This window comes from Podarcis muralis, chromosome 6 (assembly GCF_964188315.1).
Source record: "Podarcis muralis chromosome 6, rPodMur119.hap1.1, whole genome shotgun sequence".
Taxonomy (NCBI): Eukaryota; Metazoa; Chordata; class Lepidosauria; order Squamata; family Lacertidae; genus Podarcis; species Podarcis muralis.
In genome coordinates, this window is record NC_135660.1 from 45,742,892 (window position 1) to 45,767,795 (window position 24,904).

General features: G+C 45.1%; 1 protein-coding gene across 1 annotated transcript in view; it reads left to right on the forward strand.

Annotated features, from left to right (window-relative positions):
* The first annotated feature begins 1,941 nt into the window (after nt 1-1,941).
* SORCS3 (sortilin related VPS10 domain containing receptor 3) overlaps nt 1,942-24,904 on the forward strand; it is a 410,327-nt gene continuing 387,364 nt past the window's right edge. Inside the window, exon 1 of the mRNA XM_028730338.2 lies at nt 1,942-3,601. Coding sequence (XP_028586171.2) covers nt 2,699-3,601 — 903 coding nt within the window. The 5' untranslated portion in view covers nt 1,942-2,698. The remainder of the gene's footprint in view (nt 3,602-24,904) is intronic.

Consider the following 24,904-nt stretch of genomic DNA (forward strand, 5'->3'; position numbering starts at 1 on the left):
CTTAGAAGCAGAAGGACACGAAGTCAACTGGTCTCCCTTGCTGTTTGCACTCAGCATCTGGTATTAAAAGACACCTTGCCGTCTCTGAATAGGAAGGCTCCATGTTACAGATACTGGCTCCTGTGACTGGAGCAGGGAGAAGCTTTGAGTGGAAAGCAGAGGTGTGGGGTGGAATTGATTGTCAACATCCTCCCCTGCAGGTGGCAAGCCTCACTGCATTCTGTAAAACAATTTCTACTAGGCAGTAGAAAACATGCATTGCACGAAAAAGGTCCCAGGTTTATTCCCTAGCAGTTGCAGGTACAGCTGGGAAAGACGACAGCAGCTGTTAGTATAGACCAGGGACAGCCAACCTGACTCCATCCAGATGTTGCAGGACAACAACTCCTACCATCTTTGTCCATTGGCCATGGTGACAGGGGCCTCTGTGAGGTGGAGTTCAGCAGCATCTGAAGAACTGCCAGGTTGGTCGCTCTTGGTGTAGTTGATACCAAGTTTCATCTGCTTCTCTTTGCAAACATCTGCATTGTGTTTAAGGCCGTCTCCTAGGCAAAGTCCCTGGAATGGAGCATGTTAAAAAGATAGGTAGATCAGTCAATAAAGGCAGCTGAAGGAGAATGGACGACTGCGCCTGGGAGTGGAGAATCCCAGAATTACCCGCAGGGGAAAGGGTCACTAATCAGCCTGTTTACAGCGCCTGAATAGACGGCTATGGCTTCCCAGAGACTGAACGTGACGGTTTCGAAACGAAACCCAAGGAAAGAGAAGAAGATTTGAGGTGGTTTCCTCCCCCCGTTTTTTTCTAACCGCCTTTGCAGGCTCACGCCTTAACTCTTTAAATGCACTAACTGCACTCTGAGGCGAGGGAGGGAGATTGCAGGAGCTGTCCACTCGTCTGAATAAACTGCAAAAAGTATTGTTCAAAAAACAACCCCAATTTTGGGGGGCGGGGATCATTCTTCTGTAGTGAGGCATTCGTAGGACCGGGGACAGGGACGGTGTATTTTATTTTTAAACACACACGTTCCTGCAGCCACCATTTATACTTTCTCGGTTTAGGGAAGCCTCTTGGGGAAATCCACCTGTAATGAGCTCTGTTCTCGACTTGGATATTTTGCGGCGGTGTGGGGGGCATAATTTCTGCTGTTGTGTATTATTGTTTTAAATTCACGACCACAGTTTATCCTTTCTATTAGCATTTCTCCGCCTACAAAAAGAACGTTAGGGACCCCCCCCCCCGCGCGCCTTCTCATTTGTAACTTGCTGTTCCACAGCGAAGACATGTGAATCATCCTAGAGACGGAAATTTGTTGCGCTTGACAGCTGGGCTTTTGACCACTTTTACACGGAATAAAGTCCCGTTGGTTTTATTTCAAGTTGGATTTACACCCAAGTAAGTCTGTACAGAATCGCGGATCTGGATTCCTAGCCTTTTGTTGAGTGTGGAAATAGTAACATAAATGTATTTTTGTGTTTGTGTGTTGCGCTTCGGAAACTCACAGAGTCGACAGCATCAGTGCATGCAAGGAGTCTTCCGTGGAAGTTCCAAAGGCGTGAAATTTACTTCCACATAAGGCTTCGGTCCTATGCACTTACTTGGGAGTAAAGCCTCGGCGCGACTTGCTTCCGAGGAAACGCGCAAAGGGTTGGGCTGCCAATCAGCCACGGATCGCTGTGGATGCTCAGTAGCAATACTCAGGATCCTTTCCGCGCTCAAACTACAAGAAATCCAGAACCGCGATCCTATGCATACTGGGTAGATATACTATTGGAAGCAGCGGGACTTCCTTACGAACCAACAGGAACAGATCACGTTTAAACACACACTCTCTCTCTCTCTCTCTCTCACACACACACACACACAGAGCCTAGCCTGTTACTTCAGCGGCCTCCGTTACGAGACTATCAAAGCAGGAGAAAGAAAAGCTGTCCATTTCTGGGTGTTGGGGAAACCCGGGAGATCTTTGGCTCTGACTGCATCGCTTTTCTAGCCCGCGCCCTCCCCATCCGCCCCCGCCACTCGCCTCCCCAGGGCCAAAGCGGCGGTGCTTCCCATTCCGCGGCGCCACGCGAGGAGAAAACCCCCCGGCGGTGGTCCTCCTATCGGCTTTCCTCCTTGGCTGTTGTTGTTTTCCTTGCCCACGCCCGCCCGTGTGAGTTTCTCGCACTCGCTCTTCTGCTAACACAGAGGCACCGACGCGCGGGCGCGCACACACACCGCCGGATTCCGCTGGAAGTGCAGCGTGGTTGGTGAAGGGCTCGGTCTAGTTCAGCCGCTGCGTTTCGCTGGGGCGCAGCAGCTCCTCCCCTTGGTGGTGCTATCCTCTTACTTGATCAAATCCTCGAACGTGAACAGTTTCACTGAAAAGCACTTTTTTGGGGGAGGAAGGGGGGGACAAAAAGAAAGAAAAGAAAGAGGAAGAAGAAAAGAGAAAGAAAACCCACCAAGTGAAAGAACAAGAGTCCCAACTATACAGGAGTGTCTCTGTGGTTTTGTTTCGGGTTTTTTGTGTGTGGCGGTGGGGATTTGTTTGAAAAACAAAACAACTGCTCGTCATCAGAGAGGAAAAGGTGGAAGAAGAGACCTTTGGCTGCCAAGGAACCCTCCGAATCAACCAGCTTCTCCCCTCCCTCCTTTTCTAAAGGATCTGCCTCCCCCACCCCCCACCCCCCAAACAAGCAACTCTCTCTGCGAGGCATGGAGAGAGGATCTGGCTGGTCCTCGGGCTGCTGCTCCATCGCTTGGATCGCCTCGACATGGCTCTGGCTGGGCACTTGGCGTTTCACCGGCGCTGAGATAACTTGCCGCTCTTGCTTTGCCGCCGCCGCTTCGTTCTCCACATCGCCGGCATCTTTCCGGGTCCAGCTTCTGCAGCAGCAGCAGCCGCCGCCGCCGCCTCTGGAGGTTCCTCGGGGAGTGCCGCTTGGGCCAAGCGGGGACGGCGGCGAAGGGGAAGCCCTGCCGGGGAAACCCGGCGGAGGATGGGGTGCTGGGGGCGAGGGAGAAGAAAGAGAAGGCGGCGGAGGAGGAGGAGGAAGGGAAGAAGCGCTCCGGAAGGATCGGGGTCCGGGAAGGGGTCAGCCGGCGGCTCGGGGGGTGGGTGGGCTGAGCGCCGGCGGGGCGCGCCGGGGAGCGGCCGCCGGCGCCCTGAAGGGAACCGGGAGGGCGCGCCGGAGCCCCACGCCCGGCCAACTCTTCTCGGCCAGGGCGAGGGGCAGCGGAGACTCGCCGGCGCATGGCCGGGAGGAGACGGAGCGGGCGCCCGGAGCCGCCAGGGAGGAGGAGGCAGGAGTCTCTCTTGGCAAAATGCCGGGCGGCAACCCTCGTGAGCGCAGGGCCAGGAGAAGCGCCGAGGAGCGGCAGCCTTTGGCCCCGGACAGCCTCGGGGCAGAAGCGGGCGCCTGGGGCGTCTCCTTGACCGACGGCCAGAAAGCGCCGCGAGCGCCAGGCAAAGGTTCCCGCGAGGAAGGGCGCACCGGCAAGCTGAGGGGAGCGGCAGGCGCCGGAGAAGAGTGGAGGCTGAGCAGCACCACCTTTGCCCTCGCCGGAGACTCGGCCCACAACCAAGCCATGGTGCACTGGTCCGGCTACAACAGCAGCGTGAGTCAAAGGGCCCCTCGGGGACTGGGCGGGAGGGGTGGGCTGGGGGGTCGTAGTAGTGCCATGGTTGGGCAGGCACAAGTCCACTCCCTTTGTTTTCTTGCTTTGCCGAAAAGAAGAAGAAAAGTTTTCCCATCCCCATTGGCTGGGCTGAAATAAACACGGTCAGGGGAAACGCGCGACAAATCCCAAAGGCGTGTCATCTCTGGGTGGTTGGTGGGTGCCAGGGAAGGAGGGAGAGTCCTACGGTCCCCACTTTTTATTAGGCGGTGGGAAACGCGGAATACGAGCTCCTGGAGGAAAGTTCGGTCAGACGGCTTGTTTCAGAGAGAGGCTCTTTCTTTCTATATTAACCCCCCCCCCCACAACCTTCCTTCTCCCTCTGAGAGAGAGAGAGTTGTGCTCTGGACATGGCTTGTAATGCAGTTGCTTTCTCTCTCCCGCCCCATCCGTCCCTGGAAACCCTTCAGTGGGTCCGTGTGGGCTCGGTTGGTGGGGGGACGCGCAGGCTGAGAGGGAGGGAGGGGCGTGAGCCTTCGCCGTAGTTTAGAGCCTGGCGTTTCATTTATTAAGGGAAACGCACGTACCCCTCCCTCCTCGCCTCTTTGCTGACATGCAATGAAAGAAGAGGAAACAATTTCAAACAAATCAGGGGCAACTCCGAGCCTTTTCTTTCCAGTCAATAAAAGGGTCTAATAACAATATCAACAACGATAATAATAATAATAATAGGAAGGATTCCTAAAAGTTTGCCTGACTGATTCCATTTGTGTGTGTATGCATATATATTTCCTGGACCCAGTCTTATCAAAAGGTGGCGCCCTTGAAGTCTTATTCTGAATAGCTGCGCTTGGAGGATGCAGCTACATTATAGGCAATGTGTCTGCTGGAGAGAGCAATGAAAGGGGCATTGTTAGGTTGACTTAGCTAGCTAGCATCTTGCTTCATAATGCTCCTAGGACAGCCATAAGAAGGATTTTCAATTTTATTTTAACCTGATGCCAGGAAGGTTCTAGTCAGTTCTGCCATTAAAGGCTTGAGAAGGAGGCAAAACTGTGCACAGAGTGTTGGGGAAAGCCCACCGGAGGCAATGTTCTGATTATTACCTCCTCCTTTATTGCTTTTTGCATGTACTGTCACCAGGAACAGAACAATTACAAGCACCAAGTGGAACATCCAGATCTGAAAATTCCATATTCTGTCTTTTCATATAGTTTTTACTTCCCAGTCGTTATTGGTCGTTTGGGGCCCAAAACCTTTGGTGTCTTGCCTATTCCTCTACATTGTCAGAAAACAACAACAGCCTCATACACATTTTGATCTGGAAGGCTTATTTTTAGTTTATCACCATTTGCCTAAGCAATGGAGACTTAAGTGCAGGCTGCTCTTCACCTCATCGTGCTGTGGACACCACATTACTAAGAATAGAAGCAATAGTGGGTGTCCTAAAGATGTGCCATGTTTAGAGAAGCACTGCGGAATCCTGATTTTTAACAGCTTTGATCAATGTAGTGAAATTAGAAGTTGTTTCTCTGTCTTAAGTGTTCAGTGATTCACCAAAGGAGCTAGTCACTGATACAGGTTTTCAGTACTTGATAGCTTCTGGTTCAGTTGAGAATGCTTCTGGCACTTTGGGAAAATAAAGATGTCATTTTTGTCCAAAGGCAAATGTCAGATGATGATCCTCTTTACTAGGATGGATAAATAATTCTAGATCTCTGCTAATAAAACTAAGGACTCGTTACAGGGTGCCAAATAGCCAAGTACACTGCAGTAGCGTTCTTGGTTCCCTCCCTGATATTTTGGGCTGGAAATATCTGGCTGCAAAGATGCTGCGTTTCACTGATGGAATGGCATGGATCACTGTGGCATTTGTGCGAAGGGAAGAACGAGCCAGCATGTTAATGAACAAGTAATATCCACGATGTCCGTAACTAGAGGTCTGCTTCTGGGGACTTTCCCCTCTTACTCTTTCGTGGGAGAATGCAAAGGCTGCAGCTTGTGATTAATTAGCTTTGCTCTTAAAAACCAGGCACTGTTGTGAACCTACAGGGAAAGTCAAATGCTCAACTTGACTCTGAGAAGCACTGCTGCTTTCATGTGTTATCAGGAAACACCCTCCATCTCACGCTAGTAATCAAAAATAGTGGCTGGCTCTTTTATCCTTCCTTCTGCAGCCGTGCTTCTGTCTACCCAATTTGACAATAGGCTTGATTGTGGCATAAGGAGGTCAAGCAATTGGCCCAAAGGGGCAGGGTGAAATAGCGATTTGGCTCAGAGTAGAGCTCAAAGCTATTATATACCTGACCGCAAGACTTCATCCGTGCCTGGCTGCTGCTGGGGAACATGTTTTCTGAATGCACAGAGGAGATGCAAAGCATCTGAGGGGGCGCAGGGAATACCAAGGCACGTCCCCTCACTGCGTAGGTTGTGCTCTGCTCTCCTGAGCAGCTCGGTGCTTCAGTTCTGACTTTGCTCACGTGATGAGCACATAGGGGTTGCATCCCTGCTTCCTCTCTCTCTTTGTGAAGATTTGACTTGTCAAAGTCTCCTCCTTGCCTTTTGGCAGGCGTCAGGAACTGGCAAAAGTAGTTGTTTGGCACACAGTTAATTTCAGTCTACAGATCTCTCCTGGGGTTTTAAGAACTGGTAGAAAGGGAATAAGAAAAGAGTGGATTTTTTCATTATTAAAAATTCTAATGGAGAATAGAAGCTGCATGACACTTAGAAAGAAGTTGGGGGAGCATATTCAAATGAAGAATAATGGAAAGCATTTTAAAAAATGAAGAGAGAAATTGTGTTTTTACTTGCTAGAGAATTTCTTTTTAAGGCAAATCAGGAAATACTCACACTTTCAGCTATAGGCTTAGGGAAGTACGTTTCGGAACATGTGTCCATGCACATGTATACGCATGTGCACATGTAATTATGAGTGTCAGTAATATGGACCAAAGTAAATCAGTTGATTTCTTCGCATCCCCTGCATATAGCAGAGAGACTGTAGCTTGCGTGCCACAATGGGGGGCTATGGAGCCGAATCCAGTCCTGCTTATATATCTCTAGCATCTCCTCCATTAGATATTAATGTGGAATAATAATACTAATGCAATCTTTTGGGAGTTTACCCAAAAGTAAACTGCTTAGTTTAGTACAACTGAATGTGAATCTGTACTGCAGACCTTAGAAAGAGGGGGGCTGTGCTGGTCCCTTAATAGAATGCTTGTGTTGGCCAGAGAGTGAGACGTGAGAGACACATGTTGTCTGCTATGGAGCCTCTGAATGGGCATTCACTGCTTTTACTACCCACATGGGGAGAAGAGGTTTGCATGGGTTTTCCACCACAAACAAATGAATCATCCATTGTTCTTTTTTCCTGGCATTTCCCACTCTCAGTGCACTACCTTTTGCCGTTCTTTCCACCTTCTTTTGGAAAACCTCCTTTTCCTCATCAGGATTCGGCTACCTTCTCCTTCAAGTCCTGCCTCAAGATCTACTCCACCGCAAAGTCTTTTCTTATTACCTTGGCCTCCTCTTACCCTAATGGTGTAGTAAGGGAATTCCAGACTCTGGTCTTTTAGATAATAATGTGTATTCACTTACTTCAGTATGTTGTAGGACAGCCCTGTTGCATTTAGGGCCTCTCCTGCTGATTCTGCTCAGTGGGGGACTTCTGTCCCAAAGTCCTGCCCTGATAGCACCATTGACCTTACTTGTTCCTCTGCTGCGCTGGTTCTGTCCTTCCTTATCACTTCTCTAGCAATTCCTGCTTCCTATCAACTGTATTGTACATTTTGTATGGCTAGTGTCCACATCAGCTGTGCGATCTGTGTACTTTGCAACAGAAAAATAAGACTCACTTTTTACTTCACACATAGAAAAATATGCGTGAAAAATATTTTTTGTATATTTAGGGGGAAAAAATAAAAACCAGCACATGAAAAGTCCCTGAGGGGGAAAAATCAAGCAAATCTTAGGCTAGAGAGTATCTGTACAAGTGTTGATTTTGGGTTAGGCTTTCTGAGAATTATGAAATGAGCTGGAAGTGTATTAGAATCCTATAGCTGGTAAACTGCATAACATATATTTTCCTTTCACCGTAAAGTGATGAAGTGAAGGCAGGAGCTGTATGCTATCAGAAATCACATGACACAGTCAACCACAAGGTCAAGCCAATTAGGAGGGAGGTCACTCCTGGTAGGTCAGGAATTACATTCCTCCCAATTGACTTAAGCTTGTAATTGGATGTTTGGGGTCATCTGTGTTCTGACAATTAGGCTGCTGCCATTTCTGCTTCCATTAGTAAGTGTCTAGAGTCAATTGCTATCTTTCCTAAGACTTTAGACACCAAGGCTTTGGCACCCAAGGCCCATGGGAGATTCCAGTGGCTGCCCTTTCAGAGAGGCCTATCTTTGCTAGTAGTATAGTGTTAGGGAATTATGAATCAGGGTTTTTGTTAGGAGCTCATCCTACACTCGAGTAGGACCCTGGTAGAGACACATGCCCGACTGGCATGTTCTCTCCCTCCTGGTCATTCGTTCGAGAGCTTCAAAAGCTTTCTTCTGCCCGAACATCACAGCGACCGATGCCAACAGACATCTGCACACTTAGGGATCCAGTAGAAATTATCTACTGAGATAGTGGCAGCAACCCAGTAGAAACAACAGAGTTCTGTGGCACCGTGAAGTCTTAACAACTTTCTAAACTAAAGCCCACTTTGCTGGATGCAACAAAAGTTTATGTCATGATGACTGAATTTGTTGGTCTTTAAGGTGCCACAGGACTCTTTGTTCTTTTTGCTGCAACGGACTGGCATGGCATTGGCTACCCTTCTGGAATTGCTGCATTAGTAACTGCAGAAACTGAACATCAGCCGTCATGACAGTGGGAATTGCTGCCAGAGTTCTGCAGCTGTGCCTGTTCATTTGCTACCTGTTCTCTGTGATCACGGGCAAAGGCATGCCCTCATCATCACCCTGGGCAGAGCCAGTTGACACCATGTGAACCAGTCCAGAGTTTCACATCCATTAACAGATAGACCGATCACTTCTTAAAGATATGAGGTGACTGCTGCTGAAAGTTCAGCTCTTGATTAATCTCAGATAAGTCAACATGGATAAGAGTCACATGGAAACATTGCAGAATGAGAAATACATACCATATGAGCCTCGTTCAAAGAAACATAAATGTTAAATTGTCCTGAAGCTTTCACTGATGCTAAACATGGCTGCTTGAAACATTTGAAGAAATATTGTCTGACTGCAAGGAGGAGGGTGCTGCAACCACGTTCCACTCTCTGCATGGGATGCTATTTTTCTCTTCGCACCATTGAAGGTGTTGGGCATTATTGAGACAGGTCAGAACATTTTGCACAGGGATGGGGTAGCTGTGGCTTATGCATCTGTGAAAGATATTGGACTCCCAACTCGCATTAGTCTGAGCCAGGGATGATCAGAGTTGCAGTCCAGCAACATCTGCAGGCCCACAAGTTTTTCATCTCTGGTTTAGAACTTGGCTTTCTTATCAGTTATAATTTCCATCCCTATGAACAGCCAGAGAAATGAAGAAAGGCATTTCATTTCTGCTGCGCTGGATGAAGTGTGTTGTCTGTCAAGAGATTTGGGATTCCTTGTTTGGCTTTGGCTGAAATTCTAAGCATTCTGATTTGGAAGAAAGCCCCATTGAAAATCAATGATACACTTCTGAATAAATGTAATTTGGGCTAGTCAGTCAAGAGGCCCCGACTTCCTGGGTTTTAGAAAAACGCTACAAGGTCAATGTTCTTATTTTATTTTCCAGAGCCTCTGTTTCTCTGTTCTTTGTGTTAATTATATATTGTAAGCATTTATATGCATGCAATTATCTATGACAATAAGTAATTAATTGTATACATACATGCATCTAGAGTCCTTTGTGCAAAATCTAAACAGTAATTAATTGTTCCTCTTCCTTGTGGATCTGACACCTTTTGCTCAAAGAACTGGAAATGCCTTTGTTGGATAGAAAGGTCTGGAAGTGCGTGCCTGTCTGCCTGCTCCTTTTTGGAGGTAAGGCTGGTTACGAATGCCTTTGGCAGTATTCTGGTGGGATTGCTGGCTGCTAATGTGCACATGTCAGTCTGATGCTGTTATTTTACCTCTCACCTTGGTGAGATGCCCATTGGGAGCCTGATGGGCTGTAATAGGTGGCAGGTGGTTTTTTTAATTAAGGGCTCTAACAAGAAAGGATGGTGACAGGGACAATACTTGGTTTTGTTTTGGAATGGATAGCTCTGCTTAGCAGAGACTCCTAGCCAGAAAGACTCTGCTAGAAAGACTCTTAGCCAGATTCCTCAACAGATAGTGGCACAGAAGATGGTTCATTTAGGTTCTTTGCTGAATAACTTACTCCCATGACACTAAACAAGAATATATCAGGCTTCCTCAAACTCAGCCCTCCAGATGTTTTTTGGCCTACAACTCCCATGATCCTTAGCTAGCAGGACCAGTGGTCAGGGATGCTGGGAATTGTAGTCCCAAAACATCTGGAGGGCTGAGGTTGAGGAAGCCTGGAATATATTCATTGGGACTGAGTGCGCTGCAGCTGGAACAGTGTGTTCCCCTGTCTCCACTTAGTTGTGAATCTGATGTCAGGATTGTCCCTATTTCAATTAATCCAGAGGAGGGAGGGTTACAGTTTCTTAATATGCTCACATTCAATGTATTGCTTGGATTTGGGTTACAAAACAAATTAGTTAAGCTGCTTGGATATGGCTGGGTAGCTCAAGCCTTGCTGTAGCTTTGATCTTTCTCTAGAGACCACAGTTCAACACATATGTGTAAGCACTTTTTAAGCCCATTGAAATCAGCGTGTTTGTCAGGGAGGAAAACCTGTTGCCTGCAGTCATTGTTAGACTGCAACATCCCTGACCAATAGCCACAATGACTAGGCATGATGGGATCTGGAAGATCCCTAGCTCCCCAACCCTTGTTTAAGTGTACCCAACTCTGCATTGAATTCTGGACCACAGACAGAGCTGGCTCAAGCTATTTTTGCTGCTCTAGATGAATTCAAATCCAAACTACTTAGTGAGATAACAATTGCTAGTAATAGATTCACTACTATATGAGGAATGGGTTCATGTGTGTACCATTTTGCCCTTTGCCTTAGGCAGCAAAATATCTTGGCCTGGCCTTAGGATGAGCCCAATCTGAACTCCTGGAAAGCTATTGCCAGTCAGTGTAGACATTATTGAATTAGATGGACCAGTGGTCTGACTCAGTATAAGGTATCTTCCTATGTTCTATGTTTGCCAGGGGTGTATGTGTTTGATTGTGCTATGGAACCCCCAGCTTCCCTGGGTCCTGTACCATGTCAGGGATTCCTGGCCAAGCAGAATGTCCCCTCCTGTTCACTCACCCTTCACTTGAGACCTTTGCTGCCACTAGTTAAAAGCATTTTATTTTTCTGCAAGGCTGCCTTTCACCAACCAGCCCCAAATCCCATTTGTGTCTCCTTGAGAACACCCAAGACAATGTAGAACATGGCACTCTGTGTATTAATTAAAATATATCACAGTGGCTTGCAACAATATAAAAACATAAAACAAATTAAAAACACAGATGTTGAGCGATATGTTCAAGTAGACCGCAAACCTTTTATGAAATGAGTTTAAAAGTTTACTAAAAGGAATAAAAAAGCAGTTCCTAAAAAAAAAAAGGTTTTACGTAAGATTCCCAATGGAGCAAACAAACAAATAAACAAAGAGTTAAATGCAGCCTGCTTTCCCTTTCTCCTTAGAAACCCTACATCTAATGAATTACATCCAATTAGCCATGTCTGTAACCCTCCAGGGTGTGTTTCCTTTGTATCCTGAGATCACACCAGATCTGAAAGCCAAAGCAAGTTACTAGCCAGACAGTCCTGGGGCTCCATGACTGCCCTACTTTTGAATTCACAAAACCGAAGGAAGTACTAGGGTTACCCCCCTCCCCCAGCAGACATCACCTATGTGCAATCTGTACCCTTCTCAGTGATTTTACCAGCTTCCAGATCGACCACTGGTCACACCAGGTTTAACAAGTTAACTCCATAATTCCCAAACAACCCTACACGCAAGATTTATATACAGTTGTACCTTGGTTTGCGAACAGTCTGGTTTGCATATGTTTTGGATTACAGACACGTCAAACCTGGAAGTGTGTGTCCTGGTTTGCAAACATTTTTTGGATTACAACCCATTTTTTTGAATTAAGTAAAAAATTTTTTGGGAGGCCCTATTAGCGAAAGCGCGCCTTGGGTGACAACCTGTTTTGGTTTACAAACAAACCTCCAGAACGGATTATGGTTGTAAACCAAGGTACCACTGTATATATTTTTTTAAAAAACAGAAATAGCCCATTTCCTTCACCTTGTGTCAAAGTTGCTATGTTAGCTTTTGCATCCAATGGCACTGTGCTGTTGGAAATGCACAGGCTCAAGACAATGTTTCGCTCCTGTTTGCTTTGGGGTAGGAGCTTCCTGAGGCAGTGGGATCATAGAATTAGCCTGGACTTTGGTTTTGCTGTATCTTGGCTGTGGACTTGGCAGGCCATTCTTCTATCTCCTTTCAAATTGAATGCTTTAAGGTACTGCCGTCATGGCTTGGTTCCCTGCCACTTCATATCTTGGCCCTGTTAGCAGACAGTAGCACCCTTCCTCCATCTGCATCAAAGTCTCTAGTACCATTCCACTTAAAGCTCTCTCCATCCTTTCCTTTGCTTCATTCACTTCTCTAATTCCCCCCTTTTTTTGCACCAAAGAATCTCATGTGCTACCAGCCCACCCCCTCACTTATTTTCATTTCCTCACACTAGTCTTTGTGCCTTCTGCCATGACACTTCTGAAACTTGGGATCGCCTCCCCTCTCTGTGTCAAATCATTTCTCTCTTCCTTTTTTATGTTCTTTTGGCTCTGTCTGCAAAGCCCTGCCTGAATTATATTAGCTTCGTCTTTTAGCACTGCGCTTCTCTTTGACTTTCCCCCTGTACTGCTCTGACTAACTACCCAGGATATCCCCAACTTCCCTCCCAACTAACTGCCTTGTCTGTCCAAAGCTGATTGTGCAGGGTGTGTCAGCGCCATGTTTATTCTGATGATGGTGCCTATCAAGCACCGTTTGATGTTGGGGTCAAATGAATGCAAAAGTTTGTAGGATGTGTATTGAAGGCTATGCTTGCACTAAGCAGTTCTCCAGTGGCAGGGGTAGAGGTGGCAGTGGGGGGGGGGAGAGGGTCTCCCCCAAGAATAGCTGGAGCTGCTTGCAGTCAATCCTGGGTTAGAGGAACCAAACTGCAAGCAATACATTTAAATCCTTATATAGAAACTATCCTACTGCACAAAGTTTATAGATTTGAGGAATCATAGAATTGTAGAGGTGGAAGGGACCATGAGGGTCACCTTGTCCACCCCACTGCAGTGCAGGAATCTTTAGTCCAACATAGGGCTTGGACCCACAGCCCTGAGATTACGAGTCTCCTGCTCTACTATCTGAGCTATCCAAGTGTGTATCTGAAGAAGTGTGCATGCTCTACTATCTGCTCTACTATCTGAGCTATCCAAGTGTGTATCTGAAGAAGTGTGCATGCACACGAAAGCTCATACCAAGAACTAACTTAGTTGGTCTTTAAGGTGCTACTGGAAGGAATTTTTTTTGTTTTGACTATGGCAGACCAACACGGCTACCTATCTGTAACTTGAGCTATCCAAGTTATATTAATTGCTTGTGACACTTTTGCTTCCTAACCCCAGCCAGCCCTGGCAGCCCTGGCCCCCAGAAAGTTGACCAGAAAATAATGTGGCCCTCCACCAAAGAAGGGTTTTCCATCTCTGATGTAAGGCTTTGCCTGTGGACCTCTGCATTGGTAGGGTGGTGAGCAAGGAAGAGTGGAAAGTTAGTGCTGCAGTATGTGATTTAGGCTGCAATCCTAAACACACTTACTTGGGAGTAAATCCCATTGAACTCAGTGAGGATTACTTCTGAATTGATATGCATACGAATGCACTGTCTATGACAGGCAAGGGTCTTTTTTAAGACCCTTCAACGGGGCACAGCTTCAACTGGCTGGCTAACATGGTACTGAGATGGGTACATTTACAGTGCAGGCTGTCAAGTTCAGATGTGCATGACGGACACCATGAGTCAGTGTCACTTCAGCCTTTGCCAGTGTGGTGCCCTCCATATATTTTGGTCTATGATTCCCATCAGCCTTAATCGGCACCAACTTGGTGAAAGCTGTCATATCGTAATTGAGTCTTAAGGGTGAGGCAGACCCTTAAGTCCCATGTTCATTTTCTTGCCCAGAATTTTGTTTTTCAAACAGAACTTTGGGTTGAGCATATAGTAAATAAAGATATTTGCTACCATCCTTCAAATATGTACAGTATAGACTTATTGCGCTTATATAGCGCACTATTAAGAGACCAGGTGCCAGGGGTATATTTTGATGAATGCAATGTGAACATAGCTACAGTCCCAGAATGCATATAAAAAGGAACAGATCCATAATTCTAGTCCTGCATCTTTTAAAACAACTATGCCAACTCTCAGTATTAGGAACTTGCTCCAAATCAAGATTATTTTATTCTCCTGCAAATGAATAATAGTCAAACTGTCCACTTTACAACCTGGTAGGAAGCACCATGCCTTCTGCTGGACAGATAAGAGAAACATCAGTAGTCTTGTAACTCAGAATAGCACTACCTAATTAGCTGAGCTGACCTCATGCCACCCTCCCCTTGATCTATGCAGCCCTGGGGCAAAAGCGCTGGAAACCACGAGATCCCAAATACAGCCAGGGAAAGCGTTCAGGAAGCATGGTGGCTAACACTAGAGGGAGCGAGGACATTTAATAAAATATAAAAATGACAGCGGGAGATGAAATTGAGAGCTTTAAAGTGTATTCTGAAAGATTGGTATTGCTGAAATATTAATACTGGAAATTCTCCTGCAGGTGACACACCAAAACTCCTGCTATATGAAAGGATTTCTTCTCAGAGAGAGAAGTTGGGGCATAACATTATGGGCTTAAAATCAAGAGGGTCCCATTCTAAGGGTATTGTGACTACCGGGAGATCATTCAGGCTGATGGTGCATTCATTCATTTGTTGGCTATTTTATCCTCTGTGGCTTCCTTTTTTATTACCAGAAAGTATTTGCCTGATCATAAGATGCACTTGCCTGCTTTAAATTATCACCTTCTCTTGGCCTGTTTCTAAAATGAAATCCTTCATCTCGGTACTCCATCCTTTGCTTGTGAAACCATCCCTGCATCTTTACTGCTGATGGATGTCCCTGGACGGCACAAGGGAGGATGATTAACTCTCATGGTGCTGGAAGCATAGAAGCTCATCCTTCCCACTGTTGGTTGATTGAAGGGGAAAGCCAACTACAGACTTGTACTTTCTGCCTCCTGGAGGAAGTCCACCCATTAGAAACTGAAGTCTTGGAAGATTATTTTGTTACAGGATATTAAACCATTTTTAAGTTAATTAATTTACTTTGAGAAGGGATATTTGTCGGATTACTTTGAGGGAGGAAGAAATGTTGTCATTTACAAAGCGCTGGACTTAATGAATGAATTTGATGCCGTGCAGATATGAAACAGATCTCTTGCAACTAACGGAGCACACAAAAGCCAAGGTTTTGCCCAGGTCCAATTATTTTTTATGCCATGCTGTAAGTTGCATGGATTCCCACTGACAGAGAAGAAAGAGCACCTATGCCTTTTTCGCATGCTTCTTTAGGTTGTTGCAGTGATAATTTGCAGCGTAGAAGCTAGTCACTTCCAGAGACTCCTGAGATATTATAAACTTTTAATTAAAATGAAAGCAAGTTTCTGTCCCTCATCATTCTGAAGAAAATGCACCATCTGTTTATATATCCATTCATCTACCTACCTGCAACATGTGTGTCTCTTTTTTAACTGAGATGGTTCACAATTCCCTTAGATTTAGTTTCACTAGACTAGATTGCACCCATTTGAATGCAAAGTCCAAAACCCAATTAGCAATCTTTGCCCCATATGAGCAAAGGGCTTGTGTGATGTCTGAAAGCAACCGTTGTGATGTTTATTTCCTTTCTTCATCTTGACTTGTCAACCAAGTGGAGAAACTATTGTAGTGGGCAAAATGGATTTAAATCTATGAGATTCAGGTTGATTCAGTCTTTAATTTGCAGAGAAAACACTGGGGATTCCCTCAAAACCACAAACAAACCTCTGCATGATTCACAACATCAGCTTCCTTCATTTCTCTAAACTAGATTGATAAAGTAGGTGGGCAGTTGGATTTGCAGAATCCACATGAACCAGTTCAGCCCAATGTCATAATTATGGTTACACTGATTGTTGTGGACTCTGCAGGTTGATCAACTTTACCCCTTCACCAAATTCGGAGTGTTTTGGTAGGTAAATGGCACCCCCCTCTGCCTCGGTTTACAGCTGGTGAAAGGGACATGGCAGTGCCCTATTTTTACAAAAGACTACAGTTCTCACTCCATGGCTCTAGCACTGTGGAATAGTGCACACTTTGGTTCACTATTTGGACACAATGAGGTCTTGTAATAATAATTGCCCATGGGAAGGTATTTGCCTTCTCATGGATGGCTGGGGGCTGCATGGTATAGCAGCAGAGACTCTGTTCTTGCTCAGCACCAGACAACTGGATTGGGACCACTGAACACATTTGCTCCAGCCCACCATGTGTGCATGGATGCAGCTAGAACCTCTATGTCCTGCCCCACCACTCTGCCCACACTGGGTCATGCCCACTGAGAGACAATTATAGAAAATGTTAGGATCTTTCTCCCTCTCTCCCTCTCGCTAAACACATACACAAGTGTTTTGCTTTAACTTGCATCCTTGAGCCTTCATGTTTTCCAGTCACTAAAGCTCTTTTAAAAAAAACCAGAGGATGCCACTTCTAGCTGTGTCACATCTTTCATCCGAGGGTCACTGGGGTCCCTTTGTTCCAGACTCTAGTTTTACAGTGAGCCATTTTAATTAATTTAAGATTGCCCTCCTCACTTGTTCTTCTCTTGTATGATTACAAACAGCCAGAGCCGCATTTCCAGGTGACATTTTTCTACTCTCTTCTGCAAGCAATTGGCTTCATTTCTCTTTCCCCGAAAGCTGGGAGGCCCAACAATAAACTTCTTAATTAAATTTTACATGGCCCTGGGTGTGGGGAATGGAGAGACAAAGGAGGAGATCAAAGTTTAAATAAAGCTTTTGGTAAAAGGTGCCAGCAAATCCCTTTGCTTGGATTGCTGTTAAAATCTTCCACCACCTGAAGGCTGCTGTTTAGTTTAGACAAATGGCTTGTGGAGATGGGAGTACATTACTGAGCAGAGGTTTGCTTATTTACTTCCTAGCATTTATATCCCACCTTTCTTCCAACATGGAACCCAAGGTGGCATACCTGTGGCATGCATGCAGACCATGCTAGCGGAAGTATACCCTTAAACGCCCCATGATCCACACATTTTGTCAAGAACTATCCAGGGGAGTGCGGCACTGCTCAGTTTTACATTTGGAGGGGGAGCTAATGCCCCTATGTGGTGGAGGTACGGACTCCTCTTCCTCCTCCAAATGATAATGCTCATCATGGACTGGATGCCCCAAATGAATGCTCTTTTCCTGTGATTCTTCTGAAGAACCACATGAACTAGGCCTCTGTGCCACTGGATCTTTGAATAAAGCAGAGATGGGGAACCTGTGGCCCTCCAGTTGTTTCATTGGACTATAGCTCCTAGCGTCCCTGACCATTGGTCCTGCTGACTGGAACTGATGGGAGTTGAAGTCTAATGATACTTGGAGGGCCTGAAGTTCCCCATCCCTGATGTAAAGCAAATGATGTACACGAAGTAGTATTGCCATGGCAGAAATATTATTGCTCTTCAACCATGTGAACTGTGCCTCAGGTGATTAAGAATGGCTCCATTGATACCTGTGAAAAGAATATTGAAGTCCTTGTTTTGCAAAGGACAGGGGAGTTCTGGGGTTCTGTATCTATACCCTGCCATAGACCAGACCCACAGTTGTGAGTTAATAACTCGCAATTACCCTGGGCAAGCAGGTAGAGGGGTGAGTGCCTTAGACAGTTTGGAGGTGTTGTAGGTGAACGGTAGAGTGCATGCTCAAGTCTCTACTCCCTAGCACTGACAGTTAAAATGATCACAGGAAGCAGCACTGAGAGAGGCTCTGTAGAATACAGGCAGTTGAAAGTACTGGATCAAGACCAAGGATCTGGCTCAGTTTGGCAGTATGTCATAAATATGCTCCCCGGTTGCCAAAGATATGTCTCAGAATGAACGCAAATATTGATGGCTCCAAGCTAATATTGGCATCCCAATATACTTTGTAAGCATTAGGATGCAAATGATATTTGCATATCCCTAAATCAGGGCTTCTTTTGAGGACTAGCTCAGTGGAAAGTTCCAGTGCCAGGTTCTATCTGCATGAGTAGCTGTAGACATGATGCTGGTATATGCTGAGAATTCAGCCCAGCCTGACTTTTTGCATTCTGCCACCACCAGATTTATTTATTTATTTGCAAACATTTCTCTACCACAGTCATTTAGTGGGGGAAATCGCAGTGGTAAATAGCATAAAATCAACAATAAGATTTCACACACACGTACACATATATGCATCGCTGTTCATTAAATTAGCTTAATAAAGCAACATAGCTGGGTCACTCCTCAGGAAAAGGCTGGGTAAATGGATAGAGTTTTAGCAGCCACCCAAATGGCAATACGGTAGATGCCTGCCTGGTGTTCATTGGAAGTGCAGCCTAAGGGGCAGGTGATGCCACATTAAAGACCCTGGTCTTAGTGGACGTAAGATGAACTTCAGGAGCCTACAGCACTACTAAGAGTGTCTCTTCTGGGGATGTAAGTGACCAGGCAGGAGTGTACAAGCCAAGATAAGGTGCTCCCAGAGGTAACCTGATCCCAAGTAGTCCTAGGCTATATATGTCAATAGCAAGACACTGAACTTGCCTGAGTAGCTTCTTGGTAGCCAGTGCAGTTCTTCCAGCACAGGTGTCAACAGGGCACCTCCTTCACCAACCTGACCCGAATTTCACTGCATTTTAAAAGGAAGCAGGGGCACACATGGAAATACTAGAGGATGTTTGGTCCGATTGCTTCTTTTAAAAAATGTTATCCATGGAATTGGATCAGACGAGCATCCTGCTTCTTGCTCCTGTTCTTCTCAACTTCTTTTGCATTGTGTGTCTCTCATCTCTGCTTAGCTCCTACGAGAGCTAAGCCAGCCTTGTCAGTTTACCTCCGTAGTCACAGCACGTGGTACGTTTTGTGTTTGGGGGAATCTGTCCTGACAAGTGGCAGCCACGGAGAAGCCAGAAGCTACTTCAGGGGCCTGTTACTTATTTAAACCACTCCTTTCCCCCCTCCTTTGTTTTGACTGCTGCCACTGACTCATATACCTCAAACAGCTAAGCTTTGTCAGCTTTGGGGGCGGGGGGCTTGCGGTGAATAGATGACATTTTCCTTAACCCACCAGAGAAATTAGCAAGATCTACATTTGGGGCCTTTATGATTCAAGCACATTTTGTCTTCTTTGAAAACATGTTGCACAAGTGCTTGAGTACCTTGCTGCCAAAAAGCAATCAAGCAAGGAGGTGAAAGGCAGGTGAAGAGAGGGCATGGCCCCCTTCTGTGTGGTCAGCAGTACTGCCTGCTGGAATCCAGTCAAGTAGGGAGACACGCTTGAGGGAGCTGGGGGAGGGCTGTGTTGTTGGGAGGATTCCACTCTGCTTATTTAGGTCAATAGAGTTGAGCAGGTCGTCCCTACCTGCCAGAGCTCATAAATTCTTGCCCTGAGAACTATCATTTCCAAGTATTGCTTAAGTCATCCATCCTGTCACAATCTGAAGGCATGGGAGAAATGGGCTTGGCAGAACAGTTCTGTTATCGTTTAAAGCAGTGATGGCCAAGTTTGTTTTGTTTGGGGACTACAAATCCCATCATCCCAAGCTAACAGGACCAGTGGTCAGGGATGATGGGAATTGTAGTCCCAAAACAGCTGGAGGGCCATGTTTGGCCATCACTGGTTTAAAGCGATTTAATCAGGCTGATGGAGGCTGAGGGAGAGGAGGGACCTGAATTTGGTACACCTGTTTTTCACTGACATACATCCTTCCGTATCCAGATTTCAGTCATGCCAAAGAGCACATGGACTAGAATAATTAGCTGAAGCCTTCCCCTGTTGATCATTGGAGTCACTTAAATATCACAAGGTGCCACCAATACAAATTGGATTCTTAATTGCTGTGTGGATGTCAAGCACCTAGGATATTTTTTTTTTAAAGTCCAAGTTAGATTGGGGCTTAGGAGTGTTGCCACTGAATCCCTTTATGGCCCTGGACAGATAAGGTTGGATCATCAACAGCAGCCATGGAACCTTGTTGGTTTGCCACCCCAAATGTTAGACCTATGTGAACTTTGTCTGAAGTAGAGTTTCTTGTACAGTCTGTCTCTTTGGGTTTCTCTCAGTTTCTCATTTTTCCAAACTTAAGTTCAGTTCACCACATTTCAAAATCAGCTTTTGTTTTTGTTTAAAAAAAGTCCTCATGGAAATTCACGAGCATTTTAGTGCGCATTTTTCTGAACATACCATTTTGGGAGTATGTAATTTTTGCTTGATACAGGCACACAGACCCCTTATGTGGGGCCTCCATGCCCATAAGTGGAAATCACATAAGTGGAGAACACTTTCTGAAAACCCTTTAAATGCCCTCTCTGCTGCTCTCTCTCCAATCCAGACCAAAAGTACTATCCAAAATATATCTACAACTAGAATTGAAGCTCTGGGACTGGCAAGAGGATGGATGATGTGAGGAAAAGCAGCAGCAGCTGCTGCGCTACCCTGCACACCAGCTGTTAGGTGGTTAGGCTGTGCAGCCTAAACAAAGACCAGCTCCACCCCAGGTCCCTTTGGGGCTTCCTCCTGCCCTCACTTTGGGTTCTGGGGAGGATCTCCTCATGAGCCACGAAGACTCTCCAGCTCCCACCCACCATTTCCAGGTTTCGATTGAATCATTTATTTCCCTGCACCATGTGTTACACAATCTTGTGTAAGTGGGGGTGGGAGGGAGCCTATATATACATTTTGCCATTTCTCCACTTATAATGCATTTTGTGTATGTTATTTTCACTAATACAGTAAATGCATTTGCATCACAGAATTTGGAGAAGTGTGGATTTGGAAACATAACTGCGTTTTGTTTTGCCTATTATTTCTGGAATGGCAAATTAGATTGGCTGGCATTAAAATGTGAACTGAATTGAATTTCTTCCCCATCGCTATTAACCACAAATGAAAAAAATGAGTTGCACAAAACTGAACTCATTACAAACTGAACAGCAACCTGTAAATTTGGGAATACCAACTACTAAATAAGAATGGGTCCAAGTTTGCAGTCAACAAAGCTTAAAGACAGAGTAAATAAAATATATTTGGAATTAATTAAAACAGCTTTAATAAGTCATTAAGGATTAAAATACAATTATAAAATAACATACTAAATATCACAGCTGTTGATCCTGCTTATATTCTCACCTAATTAACAAACCGTTGTTTTTTGTTTTTAATCTTGTTGTTGGTCTGTTAGTGAGAAAACAGCCCTTATGTATTTAACTTCATAGTTATCGTGGATTGTTTAGAGCAATACAGGGTGAAGTTCCCCTGCCTTCACTGCTGAAGAACTTATAAAGTGGATTTTCTATAGGGATTGATTTGGAGAGACAGGCTGAGCTCAATTTTTGAATTAATGAATAGTGAATTATGAATTCATGAATGCCAAAGAGTGAGTTATGTACTCTTTAATATTGCACAATAAATTTATGAGTGCAAAAAAGAGCAACAATCTCTTTGAAAACACCATTTTCAGCATTTAATTCCATTTTGAATCTGCCTCATGCAAAATTGCGAAATATTTTGTGTCTAAAAATTATGTGGATATTTGATTTGACATTGCTTGCAGACCTACTGCCTGTCAACTGCAAGAGTACCATTTGCTTACTTGGAAAAGTTACATTATGAATGTATCAAATGTAATTCATTCAAAAAGTGAATTTAGTGGGTTGTATTCACCTAAGTCCTACGCAGAGTAGACCCTTTGATAGTAATGATCTGACATTTGCCATGTTCAGTAACTTCAATTGATCTACTCTGAGTAGCACTAGCATTGAACACCACTCTCTCTTTGTGTGTTATCAATCAATCAATCCCAGTGTGCACTGGTGCTGATGTCCAGTTTTCCTGTATTAGTTCATTCCCCATGAAATAAAAGGGATAGCCAACAAGCACGACGTTTTTCGATGGAGCTGTAAGGTCACTTCACAATGAGAAATGGTTCATGCTTTGCTGTTTGTGAACTTCCAGGTTGTTGAGCTATGCGACCTTCTTTGTTTGGCAAACGTTTGTTTCTGATAGGTTGTATAATACCCTTTTATAAAGCCAAACCTATATGTTCCACCTCTAGCTACCTAAATGTCACTGCATAGGTCAAGACTCTGTGTGGAAAGGGGCAGAATTTCCTCTTTCATACAAAGAGTGGTTCAAGGTCTGCTAAGCAATAATAGATTTTCAATGTGGCTCCTTCTCTGCTCACAAGGCGCCTAATGGGAAATCAGAGCATTATATATCTGAGAAGCTGTAAATAATAATAATAATAAAAGGCTGTGTACCACGGTAAATCATTCATTTCAAGAGCATCTATTGCATTGGCCTTGAGCTTGGGTTGTTAACTATTACACATTGGATACCACTTGTGATCCACCATCTAAATTGGATATTGCAAATAATGGACAGCCTGTGAGAATAAAAGGGAAAATACAGACTGAAGGTGAAAGCAGCACACACCAAAAATGTGAGCGATTGTCAGTTACATTCTCAAAGGAGCTCAATTAGGAAGGATTTCCCCTTCTACTAAAACGTTCTGCACCATCCCAGATTTGGGGGCACATAAATACATCCCAGATTTGGGGGCACATAAATACGCGGGTGGCGCTGTGGGTAAAAGCCTCAGCGCCTAGGGCTTGCCGATCGAAAGGTCGGCGGTTTGAATCCCTGCGGTGGGGTGCGCTCCCGTCGTTCGGTCCCAGTGCCTGCCAACCTAGCAGTTCGAAAGCACCCCTGGGTGCAAGTAGATGAATAGGGACCGCTTACTGGCGGGAAGGTAAACGGCATTTCCGTGTGCTGCGCTGGCTTGCCAGTTGCAGCTTTGTCACGCTGGCCACGTGACCCGGAAGTGTCTCCGGACAGCGCTGGCCCCCGGCCTCTTGAGTGAGATGGGCGCACAACCCTAGAGTCTGTCAAGACTGGCCCGTACGGGCAGGGGTACCTTTACATTTTTTTTAAATACTAGAAGGGTTTTTTTTTGTTGCTTTTTTTTTGCTGTAGGTCAGAAATACTTGGATGAATTGCTGGTGGCTGCACCCGCTCTCCCTCCAGCCTCTTAGTTAAATGGCAGGTGGATGAACAAATGGTGGCAGTTCAATTACTTTCTTACCGGGGCTTCCCTGCAACCCTGTGAGATGTGTGTGCAGGCTGCAATGATGGCCCATTATGCTAGTTTATCAAATACCAGTAAATCCCATCTTTATTTAGAGATTAACCATAGGGCTAGTCCTTTGGAAGACTATCACAAGATGTGATATTTAGCTGAGTGGTCTTGTGTTTAACATAAGAAGAGCTCATTGGACCAGGCCACTTGCCCATCTAGTCCAGCTGCCTGTTCTGACACTCCTTCAGCCTAGCACTGAGTCCAGGCTCTGGTCCAGGGTTTGCATGGCCTCTCCAGATCCAGAGTTTTCAGAGAAGTAGCGCTGGGCATCTTGCTTTAGATTTGTACTTTCCCACAGTTCATCCCATGCCATCATGGGAAGATTCAGAATCCATGTGTCAAAACAGATTGAAAAATAGAAAACCAATTGCTATTGTGGAACGTTGACCTTCAAAATCAATATGCCTAGGGCACTGCATGCTATACATCTTTATCACAGATGGCAGCGACCTACTATTTATTTTGTCTTTCTCCTTTACGGGGCAAATATTAGGTTATAGTAATATTTCACATCTGCTGGAAAAGGGACATCGCTTCACTGTCTTGGTGCAGTAGTAGCATCTTTGCTGAGAACATGAGTGGTTTTCGAATCTGCATTGCCTAGGTAGAAAGGACTCTGTGATCTGAAAATAGAGATGGTGTACAGTGGTGCCTCGCAAGACGAAATTAATCCGTTCCGCGAGTCTCTTCGTCTTGCGGTTTTTTCATCTTGCGAAGCATGGCTATTAGCGGCTTAGCGGCTATTAACGGCTTAGCGGCTATTAACGGCTTAGCGGCTTTAAGAAAAAGGAAACAAAGGAAACAAACTCGCAAGAACAAGCAAGATGTTTCGTCTTGCGAAGCAAGCCCATAGGGAAATTCGTCTTGCAGAACGACTCAAAAAACGGAAAACCCTTTCGTCTAGCGAGTTTTTCGTCTTGTGAGGCATTCGTCTTGCGGGGCACCACTGTATGTACTTCTGTAATCCAAGAAAATCTTTAATAAAAAACATTTTAAAAAAGCAGGCAGAGATGTCCTGTGCACTTGAGCCTTCATCAAATATTTCACACATAGGAAAACAACTGTGTTGCGATAAGCTCAAGCTGGCCAAGTGGCTTTCTCATCAGTCCAGAGTACTGTGGTATAATAGCCCAGGCGTTGACGCTGCTGTTCAAGTCCACTTCTGCTGTAATGCTTGACAGCTAATTTCATTTCCAAGGTAGAAGAAAGTGCTAGGCAAGGGATCTGGGGGGGAGACCTGGCTGATTATTTAAAATGAATTAGGCGCGATGAAATATTTAGCCTTTAAACAACAAATTTAATATGGTGAATTGCATTTTATTTATTAATGGCTCTTGTGTGGAGATTTGTAGAAGGTTTCTGCTGAAGTGCACTGTTGTGATATTGCAAAATATGGTAATTACTCTAATATTTTGATGAATTATTAATAAACGCTGGGCCTAGGAGGGTAACTCAGTAACAGAGATTTTTAAAATCCATTCGTGGTTTTGGGGAAGGGTATTGCTACTATTTGTTTTCTGGCACACTGCTCTTGACCCACCCCCGACACAAATATGAAGATGATGTTTTAATATGCATATTTTTAGACTGAGCTACCTGCTATAAGCTTCAGGTATTGAGGGAGATGGATAGACAGGAAATTTATATAAATAAAACAAACAGATAATGAAACTGGATTCGGTTGTCTTACGGGAA